We start from the raw sequence: 14,953 nt of genomic DNA on the forward strand, positions 1-14,953 counted from the left end.
AGGAGCTGGCCGCACGCATCTTGCAAAAGGCGATCGGAGCGGGCCGCGCGCTCGAGAACGCGCTCGCCGTGGCCATCTCCTGTCTCCTGGGAAGTGCAAACATACACAGGCACACCTCCCCCTGCACGCATGCGCACACACAGAGACACACACACACGAGCGCACATACACGCACGCACACATAGAGATTCCCCCCCTCTGTCGCACACAGACACCCACACGAGCGCACATGCACGCACACATACAGAGACACCCCCCCGCCGTCGCACACATACACACACTCGCGTACACATACACACACGAGTGCACCGACACCCCCCTGCCTCCCCCCCCCTCTACAACTAAGGCCCACTTACCGCCACTCTGGCCTTCTGCAGCCTCCGTGGCCTTGCAAGTAAGTGCCTGAAACACAGGCATGCTCGTAATGTAATTCATTTGTGTTTCGCGCATTTCTCGTTTTAACGGCATGCCTAATCGATTCCCCTTTTCATCTTACAGCAAAGAACTCAATTATGGCGGGAAGAGCCGGTACCACGGTGTCCGGAGGCTGTTGCTGGAGTCTGTTATTGTGAGGGTTTTGGCCATTATCCAGCACTTGATGCCCTGCCCTGTATGCCCCTAGAGGGCCTAAGATGCAGTTTCTGTGGTATGGCGCTGTGTACCTTTATTCTGCTTGGTAATGGTATTTTCTGTCTGGGCTCGTGCTACTCTGTGACCACATTTAATGGCGCAGTATTTTATAATAAAGAGCAGTCGATCGAACTCAGACATTGTATCCGCTTCTGCTAGCGGTCTAGTTGTAAAGGTGAGATCGTGGCCTCTTGCATTTCGGGCAGCTCAGCTACTTGTCTGCATTTTCATTTATTTTCTGTTCGTGGGCGGCTCAGCTGGATTTTGCTTGCACGATTTGAAAAAAGTGAAAGCACCCTACACTCTTTCCTTTATTCATTTTGGGACCCTCTTGTCTAGTCTGACATATTAGGTTCAGCACCAGTCTCACAATGTGTGTGTAAAGGGGCTTGTACCATAGAGATTTTGTTTCCACTTTTCTGGTTCAAGACACTGAGACTAATGGACCCCTACTTACACTTTTCTTCTTAGGACCATATTTGGTAACATTTAAGTGGTGATTGTAATTGTTAATTTTGTGTGTTCTACTTTGGCCTTTTTTGGCATGACATTTAAAAGGGCAGCACCCTGTAGCATCCTTACGCAGTTCGCCCATAGCCGCCTCCTTAAGCCACTTTCTCCTGTGTATCTACATTCCGATATCGTAAATCGAAGTGCCTGGGGATTGGAGACAAAAACATGTTTGTATTTAGTATTTGTACTTTGTTTTTATCTTTTCTGACCTAGCAGTTAAAGCATATCTTGTTTCATTGATTGGTATGTAAACTGTGCTTGGTAGTCTCCATTGGCTCTCCAAATGTTCTTCCCGGAGATTCTGGGGTCCCTGCTGATCCCTGTTGCAATACAAGGCAATAAAGCATCGTGTAGATCTGCTGACAGGGTAGATTTGGACTCCTGTGTATCTGAGCGGTGGAGCTCCAGGTTTAGTATGGGTCATGTCTTTGTAATAAATTGAAGCATAGTCTTTTAGATCCTTTAAATGTACATAGGTTGTCACTATGGATTGCATGCTTTTCAACCTAAAATTGTCCTTAAGGCTTTATAGGTCGAGCCTGAGCAGCGCATGCATTGCTCTGCGAGGCATGCTGGATTGAGTTGGGGGTTTGAAGCTCCTCCCACTCTCCACCCATATTTTTAATTGGCTTGTCCTCCTTTTTAAATGCTGGCTTCTGAATCATTATTCGCCTTGTTAGTCCCTCCTTAGTACCGCCTTGTCTTCATTTGAAATCTCCCATGAGGACTAGCCCTTTTACTTCTGTTGGTGCACGGTGATGTTTTATTTTGTCTGTAAGCACTATTTAATTTAGTGGATTTAGCCCTACTGCAGGCATGACGTGTTCTTTCTTCACCGCCGTCCTCTGCTTCCCGCCTTCGCCACTTCTCTGCAAACGCCGGTCGAACTCCTTCTCTCGCCTTCGATTCCTCTCTGGTGACGATGCACACTGTTGGTTGTACTTCCTCTGCTTTATCCAATGAAGCTGCACTGATGTCAGGTGGGGGCGGGTCCTCTCCATACTTGAACACCCAGTTAAAGGCACCTTCCATATTTTCATCCTTCCGTGCTTGCCATATAGGTGTGTTGTCACCGCTCCACTTTTTCTGTGGGGAATGGACCGAAGGTAACAATGGGGGTATAGCAGTCCACCATTCCCTATTAGGGGAGTCTTGGATGGCCAGCGGGTCTTCCCGGTCACAGCAAGACAGAATCATCAAATCCGTGGCATATAGATCAGGAAGGGTAGCATGCTGCTGCGAGTGAAATGGAAAATGGGAGGGTGGGGCATATTCTGACCTCACTGGGCATCCGGTGATTGAGTGCTAGCACGAGGCACTGCGCAGACCGGCCTGTTTGTGAACAGAATGTTCACAAAGTTAATGGTTGCATTGAAAGTAGCAAGACTACTTTTCCTCTGTTGTCAAAATATAGTTCTAGGTCCAGCCTTTGGTTACCATAGTTGAAATGTTGCCCAGGACTGCATCATCAGAGCTGTGTGAATAACAACAGCTGTGAGCTCATGCGTGAGGTGCATCATCAGAGCTGTGTGAATAATAACAGCTGTGAGCCCCGTGCCTGAGGTGCATCATCAGAGCTGTGTGAATAATAACTGTGTCAGCCCCGTGCCTGAGGTGCATCATCAGAGCTGTGTGAATAATAACAGCTGTGAGCCCCGTGCTGAGGTGCATCATCAGAGCTGTGTGAATAATAACTGCGTCAGCCCTGGGCCTGAGGTGCATCATAAGAGCTGTGTGAATAATAACAGCTGTGAGCCCCGTGCCTAAGGTGCATCATCAGGGCTGTGTGAATAATAACTGCCGGCAGCCCCGTGCTGAGGTGCATCATCAGAGCTGTGTGAATAATAACAGCTGTGAGCCCGTGCCTGCGGTGCATCATCAGAGCTGTGTGAATAATAACTGCGTCAGCCCTGTGCCTGAGGTGCATCATAAGAGCTGTGTGAATAATAACAGCTGTGAGCCCCGTGCCTGAGGTGCATCATCAGGGCTGTGTGAAAAATAACTGCCGGCAGCCCCGTGCTGAGGTGCATCATCAGAGCTGTGTGAATAATAACTGCGTCAGCCCCGTGCTGAGGTGCATCATCAGAGCTGCGTGAATAATAACTGCGTCAGCCCCGTGCTGAGGTGCATCATCAGAGCTGTGTGAATAATAACAGCTGTGAGCCCGTGCCTGAGGTGCATCATCAGAGCTGTGTGAATAATAACTGCGTCAGCCCTGTGCGAAAGGTGCATCATCAGAGCTGTGTGAATAATAACAGCTGTGAGCCCGTGCCTGAGGTGCATCATCAGAGCTGTGTGACTAATAACTGCATCAGCCCCGTGCGTGAGGTGCATCATCAGAGCTGAGTGAATAATAACAGCTGTGAGCAACAGCATACTCTTGCACACACCCTCACTGCTCACCAATTCAAAGTTTGCTAAAAATGTTATGCAACGCATTGTCATACACAATGCCAATAACAAACTTTAATGCTGCGAGACCTATTGCATTGTAAATGCTTGTTTAATAAGTACTCAGAGTGCATATTACAATAAGTGCAGCTATAGGTATTATATTACTATCACAGCATATCTAGGTGGGAGATTAGTATTGCTGCAGATATAGGTGTGATCATTTTTTATTTAGATAAGTGTGAGATTACAATCACTACAGATGCAGGTGTGAGATTACCATTATTGCAGTAATAGGTGTGAGATTACTGTCACTGCAGCTATAGGTGTGGTGTTACCATTACTTTTGGATAGGTGCGAGATTAATATCACTGCAGATATAGGTGTGAGATAATTATCACTGCATATATAGGTGTGAGATCAGTATTACTGCAGATATAGGTGTGTGTGATCATTATTAGTTTAGATAGGTGTGAAATTATTATCACTGTAGATAGAGGTGTGAGATCATTATCATTGCAGCTATAGGTGTGATATTACCATTACTTTTGATATAGGTGTGAGATAAGTACCGCTGCAAACATAGGTGGGAGATCAGGATTATTGCAGATATAGGTGTGAGGTTACCATGACTTTAGATAGGTGTGAGATCACTATGTCTGCTGATATAGGTGTGAGATTAGCTTTACTGGAGATTTAGGTGTGAGATCAATATTACTGCCCAATTAGATCAGAAGATGAACGCTTGATGTTTTTGTTTACTCCGTTTATGGGTTTGGCGAGTACTTTAGTTTAAAACGTATCATTTCTGTAACATATGGTCTGCCTTGTTAGCAGCACATGTGAGCAGAAAGCTCCCAGAGACGTCCCCTCCGTCTTTCCCCCTATTTACCTCTAACTCCTCACAGCTATTTTGAGTGATGTGGTGGTGCCCCTAAGTGATGTGGTGGTCTCCCTGAGTGATGTGGTGGTGTTCCTGAGTGATGGAGGGTGGAGTTGGATTTGGAGGGTGGAGCTTGGAGGGTGGAGTTGGAGTTAGAGGGTGGAGTTGGAGGGTGGGGTTGGAGGGTGGAGTTGAAGTTGGTGGGTGGAGTTGGAGGGTGGAGCTGGAGGCACACATAAATGATATAGTGCGGTAGACATTTAAATGGATGTTGTGTCCACCCACCCACCATGCACAATATAAAGCTAAAGCCTTCTTGAAATATATCTGGTCTTACTCCTTTCGTTTCCATTTTGGGGTGTAATGCACAAGTACAGCCTACAGATGAAAGTGGCTGCGCTATTGCAGGGGAAAAATTGCTGGCACCGGTGCAAAGAACATAGTATACGTATAACTTTTGTTATTGTACCAAATCTACAAATGTCCTCACTCACTTATGTGGCAATTGGGAGCATACGTCATGAAACACTGTTGGAATAAGTCGATTTGTACAACTGTAAATTGCACTTACAATGGTGCAAAATCTGTCTGTATTGATTATTTTCCACTATCATAAGTGCAGGGAAAGTTGTGGGAAAAGATGTGCAGTGGAAGTGAAGTAGACTGCAAAATGCGGTGAACATTCGAACACTGAGGGGGCAGCGATGGATGACATGCAAAGGATTCCCAGACGATCCGTGAGATCTTGTTCTTTAATCCCAGTCAGGATGGCCAAGAGCAAACTCTGCAACAAGAGCCTCCTGCTGGCACAGCGACTACGTGTGAAGGGGGTACAAGCGATTAAAACAAGGAGGCGGGCTTCTCACACCTCCACGGAAGGCGCTGCCTTTAAGAAAGCAGATGATGCAATGACGCTGCAGACAAGCAGCATTGATGTCGGGAAGCCGAAATGTGAGAGAATGTGAATGTCACGCAATGAGAATACATGAGGACAGTTCACCAAGGTGTTTTAGGGAAACTCAATTTTTAGCAGAGCCCTGTATCTTTATTCAGGACATATAAGCGTTTTTTTTTTTTTAGAATGATCATGGTTTGCTGGCATAATGGAAGTGGAGTAGACTGCAAAATGCGGTGAACATTCGAACACTGAGGGGGCAGCGATGGATGACATGCAATGGATTCCCAAACGATCCGTGATATCTAAGAGAAGGAGAGAAACAGAGGAGTGAGGGCAGAAACAAGCTATCTCGGCATTGCTGTGGCGGTGGGGATCGGGGTGGGGGGTCAGAAAGCGCGGATTAAAAAAAAAACATTATAGTAAGTGCGGCGTACCACACTGCTTAACAAGCTCTGGGCATTGCGTGGCGGGGGAGCAGGGGAGCGGCGTTCCTTTGAAGTCGGAAGGGTGGGAGGGAACGAGCATATGGGGTGTGAGTGATAACGAAAGTAAGAGGGAGCGGCGTTCCTTTGAAGTCAGAAGGGTGGGAGGGAACGAGCATATGGGGTGTGAGCGATAACGAAAGTAAGACAGGAAGTGAGGCCGAGCGCGCGCTGGCGAAGCTTCGCGCTTGAATGCCTCACATGCACTGGGCATAATCCGCTTTCCAAAACCTCTTGGTAGGATTTGCTGGTGGCCCTCTATATCTCTCGCCAGCAATGCGCAAGCGCATTTGCAGGCGAGACATAAAACCATGCGTGGTGTTTTGCAATAAGCGGATGTGAAGGGCTAAAGGGGCCTAAAAATGACTTGTTTTATAATGTTATTTCTGTCATGGGCTTGCAGCTTCACAGCGCAGTGATTCGTAGGTGCTATTGAACTACAACACAGCGATGCACATGTTATCAACATCAGAAGGACGACTGTTTGGTTTGCCCCGCTCCGGTTTCACACGTGCAGGCTGCATAATGATCTCAGAAGCAGATGCATAAACCTATTGGGCTATTTCATTGCTTAGAGTTACCCTTCATCGTTTTTAGGTCTGGCTTGACAGTGCAACTTTCACTTGACCTTTTAACATACATCAATATTTTTAGGTTTCGACCTGGCCGTAGCACCTGCGAATCAGGTGCTCCGACCAGGGCGAAATCTTATGATCCTACAGTATGGGGCTTCGTCCCGCCTCTGTCTTTCATTGGCTAGCTCCATAAATGGAGACTAGCCTTCGGAAGAGATTGGATGTCAATCACGCTTTCCCCGTGAAAACGCGATTCGGGGGCGTTTCCGTGTCTTTTTTTAAGTCCCGCCCTCTCCTCTTCCCATTGGCTGGAATTTTACCTTCCAGCCAATGGGAAGGGGAGAGCACGAAAAACACGCCCCCGAATCCCTACACGCACTCCCATCCCACCCCCGTCCATTCATTCCCCTGTCCTCGCCCTCCCTCTCTCCCTTGGCCTTGTTTTTATTATATTTCATTTTTAGTCGTATTGGCTGTGTTTTTTTTTTATTACAAATGGGGTTGTGGTGCAACCCGAAATCAGTCGAAAATGTCAAAAATCAGCCCGTATGCACAGCTGTGTGTGCGTACCTGCTTACATTGGAGCCTTTATTGTGAGGCCATTAGCGTAAAGCACTCTGCCTATTCCAGTAGAACGTGTTTAAGACCGGCTTTTAACGGGGGTACAACTTTCACACAGTTATATCCAGTTAACAGGACAGCTTGGGTTGGCGCTCCGCCTCTACTTCCCCGGAAGCGCCTCACATTGGCTTACAAGTGCGGTAATGGGCGGGGCTGCCTGCCACAGTGCACGCGCGCCCATTACTGTGACGCGCTCTTTTGGACTCACGCTCGTCCCCGCTGGAGTCGCGCCATTTCGATCTTTGGAAAGAAGCAACTGGAGGTTCCCGGAAGAGAAACAGAGGAGCCAGCAGGACGTGCGGGGATCGTGAGGTAAAGGGCTGGGCGACGAGTTTCCGTGGCCATGTAGTCTGATGGCGGCTTGAGGGGATTGCCGTGCTTCTCTTCGCCCCGGCAAGGCCCTTCCGGCCTCGGATATTGCGCAATTTGGGCAGTGAGGAGGGAATGCTGCTGCCTGCGCCTGCTCAGATAAGCTATCAACCTCACCGACTCGTAGTCTCGTGACAACACCACAAGAAGCACCTCTTCTACGTGTCTAGGCGAGCACACTGACTCCTTCAAGGAGGAAACATCTGGGTTCTCCATGGGGGCGGTGGTGGGCAGGGGGCGTATCCACTCAGAGGTGTACACAGGCTGAAGGAAATTATTATTGTAGCCCTACTCTGAATATAAGTAACCAAGAAACCGACACAAGCTGTTGGCGCACGTATTTGCTGTGCTTTGCCAAGACGCGGTGGGTTCTCATGGTGCTTGCTGTGTGTGTGCAGGGGCCATACATAGAAGGTTGCTTATATTTGCTGTGAATATGACAGGAAGTGGTAGATGAGAGAGGCAGACCTAAGCCCTGAAACAATTTCCGTGGTGGAGCCTAAAGGGTTGTTAATGGTGCCACTGTACCATGTCATTCTAAGGGGGTGGAATTCCCGTTGTTGTTTGCAAGAGCACCTTACCTGAATGTAAATGTAAATGTAGTTGAGCTTATATAGCGCACAGCTACCCGCAGTGGGTTTCCCGGCGCTTGCTTAGGGAACCCGTCCTGGTATTCCCCTGTGAGATAGCAGGGTATCCACAAGGTGAAAGTCAGGCATCCCGCCGCGAGGGGCCGTTGTGGAGATTAAGCAAGCTATTGCCCAGAGTCGCAGAGTGTGAACCTGTGAGTCGAGGAGGCACCGGGGCGAGAATTATCAAGTCCGTGGAATTTTTAGCCCAAGATCCGCCGAGGCGGGGAATTGAACCCTGGTCCAGGACCGATCTCAGCTTCCGGGTCTGCTGCCTCTAACCCCTGAGCCACACTTCTCTACTTCTCCACTGAAGGCACCCGTGTTAATGGCAATGGTTCGATAATCTGACAATGGGCTAAAAAGACAACTCTCGCTACGTAAAATAGTGCGATATGCTTACATAATTGGGACAGTGCTTAGGATCTGTACGAGAGCTAGGACACGACTGATTCCCCCCCCCCCCCCCGCTTCTTGTCGTATTTGTGTCAGTGGGGTGTGCGATAGTTCCCGACACAATCCACCTTTGCTTATTACCAATACTTACTCTCCATAATGTGTACACAAAGATCCTCTTAACAATCATGTTCACAAATAAATGTGTCACTTAAATCCAGCCTCTTAACTCCTAGTACCCATAGTATAGGTGTCAATTTGAGACACATGCAGGTAGTATTACGCAGGATCGCGTTAGTAATGTCATTTGCCACTAGTAAGTATTATCATAAAAGTATATGCTTGTCCATTTAATTGGTCTCTCTTTGAACAATGGCACATCTTAAGTTACCCAGTTCGTCTTTTATGTTGTTTCATTGGTAGCAGCAGCTGCACAGAAAGCAAGCAGTTTTCAGGAATGATGTGCCACCAGACCTCCAAAATGAGTTTATTATGAGGCCAACAAGCCTCCGTTTCTCAAATTTCACGCTCACTCCTATTGTGTACCGCTCTTAGCTACTGCATTCTTTACCTGGAAACCTTCATATTTTGGCTCCACACAAATGCTATTTGACTAGTAATGGCCTTTTTTTTTTTAAGACCAGTATTGGTGCTCTGCTGACATCTCGTCAGGAATTATGATTCTGAGGCCGCGCTTTTTTATGCATACTTAAGGATTTGGCATACAATCACCTGCATAATTAAAAGTTGCTGAAAACGCAACATGGTGTTTGTGTTGGCAGCCCCTCTGCAAAGGTTCACATAGTGTCGTTACTGGTAATGTGTGTGAGCGGGTAAAATAGTTGGCGTGCCCCCCCCACCTGTTTCCATCGCTATATAAATAAAACCCTTGATACAGACCGGGTCTGCGTGCTGCGCAGTGGGAATTATTTGCAATGTCAATAGCACAAACTTGCGTAAATACGTGACCTATTGCATTGAAAATGCAATAGGTCTCGCATTTGCGAGAGATTAAGCTATTGCCATTGTAAATGACAATGCCATTTTATTTATCGGTTTTCAAAACCAACACATAAATAAAAAGTTTGTCATTTAAAATGCCAATAGCTCAAACTTTTGCAAAGGCGAAACCGTTGCATTGTAAATGCTTGTTCTAACATGATTTTAATATACATCAATATTTTTCTGCAGTTAATTGATTCACGCAACTACATATCCATCCTCTTGCTGTTTACTTATAATGCTTCATATTACCATACAGCATTTATTTAAAGCCAGACCTGGTGGAATTGGTAATGCTTGTTAGCTTTCGAAACCCAACAGTCTGTTTTAGAGGGTATACCCCCCTACAACAGCTTTATCCTACCTCAAACAATGCTTCTATTGAGGGGAGAGGAGTGTGTGTGGCGCGGGTGGGATCAGGGAGCTCGGTTTGGGGCGGAGTGAAGACTCTCAAATTCACAGAAGACAAGACAGGCCTGGGGCTGCAGATTCTTGGGGTTTTTTGCGCGTCGAAATCCCAGTGGAAACAGACCCTACAAACTCTCAGAGTCCGTGCTCAGACACAGCACGCCATGTCACCCTGTTTGTAAAAACAAGCTCCACACCAGAGGATAACATCCTGGGGATACAAGCAAGGAAACAAAACGAGTTTAAAAGAACAACGTTCAGACATCCCACGAAAAGCAAACACTATCGGCAGACATCCCAGCCATGCCCTCATTGGAAAGAACTGCGCCTGGGAGGGGGCCGAGGGTGCTTACCCTCGTCCCATACCAAAGCTCCGCCCGGTTCTGTTCCAAGCGGTTTATTCGGGTAGGAACTAAGCGGCAAAATCTCCAAAAAGTCATAACAAGTATAAATATGAGAAGTATGGTGCTGCGCAATGAGAAACAAGAAATACATTAAAGAGTATTTTCAGTGACTTGAAAAAAGGAACAAAACACTAAGGGAAGGAGTACAAAGGAAAGTTGCTTGTGGCACCTGAGTTACTGACCCACTACTAAACCCTTAGCAGTAAAATGTACCAACAACGTACCCCTGCCCAATAGCATTGGTCTAATTCTGCGCTAATATATTTTAAAAAAAAGAAACACATACAACCAGAAATAGCCACACAAACGGGATTGTATTACATATCACTATTGATGTGTTGTTTTTTTACCCGAAAAATAACTCCTTTCCCGTAATGTTTCGCCCGGTTGGTATTTTTTTTGTGATGTATTTCCAGTTTGCCAAGACTTTTTTAATTGAAAAATGAGGTTCATGCAGAAGTGGTCGTCTTTTTATTTCGCTTCCCTGTCTTCCTGGCAGATGTGCTGGAGTCCACCACAAGAGGAGTGCTCCATATAGCAGTCATTGTTGAGTTGCGAGTATGTGTTAAGTACTTGGAATGCTCAGTAAGCAGTGCTGGTTAATTTGTTATGTAGCAGATGGTGCATCTACGTCCAGGATTTCCTTTCTTTGCATTGGGCACCGCAAAAATAACCTCAATGGAAATGAGTACTTGGTTTCTTTTAAACTACTGCCACTTTCCATCTTGATAATAAAACAGTACTGACGACTTGATCGTCTAAGATCCAGTGGAAGCAAAATAACTGATTGATGTTGCCCTGGTATTCTCGTCATTTGATCTTGTGAAGGTTTAAAGATATACAGCACGAGAGATGCAGGGTGCAGCAGCAACAGACAGTGGGGGCCAAGACAAGTGAGGAGGGAGGGAACAGCGGGGGACGGACTGCCGAAATACTCTCCTGGACAGTAAACAAAACCAGTAGAAACGCAAAAAGAGAAAACAAGCATGCCCAGCTCTGGTTCACTAAGGACCTCAAAGACAAGAAACTCGCGATGCGCCAAACCGAGCGCAAGTGGAGACTGGACTACTGTCCCCTCAAGAAATCCACCTTTCTTGCGGCCTTACAAGATTACAAAACTGCCATCCTCCTAGCCAAAACTGAATATTTCTCCGCTAAAATCTTGAACTCGACCTGCAAAGCTAAAGTCATCTTCTCGATCGTGGACGAACTTGTGATACCTGACCGTGTCACTATCAAACCCCGGCCATCACAATCCCTCTGTGACTCCCTCAATAGCTATTTTATCGAGAAGATCACCAAAATCAAAACAAGTATTCCCAAGGCCGTCTCTCCCCCTGATCTCAATGACGCACCCCGTAACTCCTCTCTTTTCTCTAATTTCCCTATGATCACTGAAGAGGTTTTTTTCTCCCTCCTCGGGAAAGTTTGTTCCGGCTCCCCGCGGGACAGCTGTGTCCCCCCCCACATTGCCCGGGAGATTTTTCTCAACATCCCTGACCCCCCCTCTCTCTCTCCTTAATAACTCCCTTACCTCCGGCGTGGTCCCCAACTCCTTTAAAACCGCGGTGGTCTCGCCCATTCTCAAAAAAGCAGGATCCGATCCTGGGGCATTATGTAATTTCCGCCCAATTTTGCTTCTCCCCTTGCTGGGTAAAATCCTGGAGGCCTTTGTGGCAAACGCCCTAAGTACCTTTGTGGAAACCTCCCAGTACTTGGACCCCACCAAGCCGGCTTTAGGCCTCAACACTCCACTGAGTCCATCGCCCTGGCCGTCCATGATGAACTCAGAAAGGGAGCCGATCAGAACACCTCACAGGCATTGGTGCTCCTGGATTTGTCGGTTACTGCAAAAACAACAATGATGGACAGAATGTGGATCAATGTCACACATTCACCCCAGTCAAAAGATCTGGGCCCAAATCCATCGTTTTTCCACTCCACACCACCCTGGGTTAGACAATGGCGATATGCAAATCAGCGCTGACCCTGTGCCTGGATTTGTCGGTGGCGTTCGACACCGTCGACCACTTTGTTCTCCTCGATCAGGTCGAGAGCGCCGGCATCCGGGGCCCACCACTGAGGTGGATCGCCTCATTTCTCCAAGACCGCTATCAAGCAGTCTGCCTCCCCCCCTTCACCTCGGAAGAAAAAAAACTTACCTGTTGAGTCCCTCAGGGCTCCTCCCTCTTCCCCCTTTTGTTTAACCTGTACATTCTTCCCCTGATCTCCGAACTCCAGAAAAGATCAGTAGTCATATTCAACTATGCCGATGACTTGCAGCTCATTTTCAACATTGACCGCTCCCCCTCCTCTATTGAGAACTTTCAATCCACTATGACCTTTATCAGCAGGTGGATGAATGCAAACCAGCTCAAACTTAACCCGACAAGTCTGGGCTGGTTCTCACGGGCCCCTAGGTAATCCTTGTAACTCCACTTTCTGGCCCCTTTCCCTGGGCTGCCCTCCATCCCCTGTCAACTCGGTCAAGAGCCTAGGCGTTACCATCAGCGACGACCTCTCCATGAGGGCTCAAATCAATTTGGTGGTATCTGTCTGCTTTTTCCAAATGCGCCGAATCAGGAAAATGAGCAGACTGTTGTCACATAAAGCTCTTGTTCAAGTCACCCTGGGACTAGTCATGTCCCGCATTGACTATGCAAACTCTCTGTATGTCGGTATACCCGCGTACCAATCCCACCGACTTCAACTCGTCCAGAACCAAGCAGCCAGGCTTATCCATGGCCAGCCCAAGTTCAGCCACACTAAACCCCTCCTTAAGAGCCTTCATTGGCTCCCTGTGGCCCAGCGCAGCCTTTTCAAATTGGGCTGCCTGATCCATAAAGCCCTCTCCTCCCAGGGACCCTCCTTCATTGCCTTCCGAATACACTGTTATGTCCCTTCCCGCGTCCTTCGCTCTCCTGCTCCAATCTCCTGTCCCCTTGCACCTTCAGACGCAAGAAGCATGGTGGCCTGAGATTTTCCACCCAAGCCCCACTCTTCTGGAATTCCCTCCCTCCTGAACTCCGCCTAATATCCTCCTATGCCTAATTCAGGAAGTCACTCAAGACCTGGCTTTTCTCCCTAGCCTACAACTAACTCCAACACACTGCCGTGCCCTTCAGCTCCTCTACTTAAGCGCCAAGAAACCGCTGGTGTACATGCGCTCTATAAATCCCCTTGATCATATCATATCATATCATATCATTATCAATACACAGACAGCGGGCGAGACAAGCAAAATGGACAACTGACAACACGATGGTAAACAAGCAGTGACTGGCAGGTGGTGTTGGGCGGGAGGAGGTGGCACAGACTGGCTGGTGACCGCTGGGTAGAGAAAACTGTGAGACATATTACAAGTTATTTTTTCAGACTGGTCAGCAATGGTTGGGGGTAGGATGAGAGAGCGAAGGAAACAAGCAGCCTGAGATTGATGGCCCGATGAGGGAGATAAGCTATATGTGGTGTGTGAATGTTGTGAGAGCTGTCAGGGAGGGGAGTAGTTGTGATGGTACTGTCATCGGCAGCACTGGCAGGAGCAATGTGTGGAGCTCCTGGCGAGAGAGCATTGGCACTTATTTGTTTATAAGTTTAGCAAGTAATATGTTATCATCTCTCAAGCACACATATAGAAATTGCGTTCAAATAGAAGCTGTCATATGAAATCTCTCGCAGGTCTAACGATGACGTCCCTGTGCTCCGTGGAAACCCATGCTTACAGAAACAGCCAAAACTACCTCCTCAACACCAGAAACCTGCCGACCGAACTCGACGCGGAAGACCGGCGGGCAAATTCTGTGCTGAGACGCATCACCGGCACTTCCCGAACACCGTAGCCAATGACCAACTGGGCAGCGTTTTACCAACCCAATCATCTACCATGTTACAGGCTATGATACAGTACAGCCAATAAACACCGAGAAATCTTATACCCAATCCAGAGATAAGCGTTTCCACAACCAACCCAAGGTCATTACGCTTCCCACACTATAACTTCAATATGTTTCCTCGAATATGATTGGATGCACTTACCCGGGTGTGCCCCCCCCCCCCCTCCTTGACTCTGGCCGTACTTGGCGTTATTACGGGACAAGCAGCGTTCGTGAAGGGTGTATCACCGGAACACGGTTTTCAGTCTGAAAAATAAAACTTTCCTGGAAATATTGCAGCACAATTAACTACTATGGAAATGGCGGAGCAGGTAGGAATTCACTTCAGTTAGCATAACCGGTTGGTATATGAGGGTGTTGAGAGACTGTTAGGAATAATGCTTGATCTAAACGAAGGAATAATGCTTGATCTAAACGAAGGAAAATGAAGTAGCAAGTTGGAAACGTACCGTGCGCGGTTGGGCAGCAAAGCCAGGTCAATAAAGCCGGTGCCGAGGCTTGCCTGACAACGTCCAATAGCAGGATATATGTGATCTTGACATATCTCGATGTACGTATTAGTATAACCAGATTTTACATAGTCACAGATGAGTCAACAAATTACCAAAATATCTTTAACATTTCAAGGTCTGTCAACAGGAGAAATAAAATGACAACTTTCTAGGATGTTCTTAGTCTAGTTTTATTTGTATTCATTTGGACTTAACTTCATAAGTTGACAAGATAGATGGGTAACCTGCCTGAAGCACCTATGTTAACTAGCCGCGACATTAGAAAAAGTAACCATTAGCAGCGCCAGTAGGTCTAGCTGTAACTGAAATATCTTCTTCAGTTCCTGATGAGTTTAGGCACTCCAATA

The 14,953-nt window shown here is 47.3% G+C and overlaps 1 protein-coding gene across 1 annotated transcript in view; it reads left to right on the plus strand.

Annotated features, from left to right (window-relative positions):
* The first annotated feature begins 14,240 nt into the window (after positions 1–14,240).
* Positions 14,241–14,953, plus strand: part of LOC144755772 (uncharacterized) — a 40,932-nt gene continuing 40,219 nt past the window's right edge. The window contains exon 1 of the mRNA XM_078644993.1: positions 14,241–14,405. Coding sequence (XP_078501119.1) covers positions 14,388–14,405 — 18 coding nt within the window. The 5' untranslated portion in view covers positions 14,241–14,387. The remainder of the gene's footprint in view (positions 14,406–14,953) is intronic.

This window comes from Lissotriton helveticus, chromosome 5_1 (genome assembly GCF_964261635.1).
Source record: "Lissotriton helveticus chromosome 5_1, aLisHel1.1, whole genome shotgun sequence".
In the NCBI taxonomy this organism is placed as follows: domain Eukaryota; kingdom Metazoa; phylum Chordata; class Amphibia; order Caudata; family Salamandridae; genus Lissotriton; species Lissotriton helveticus.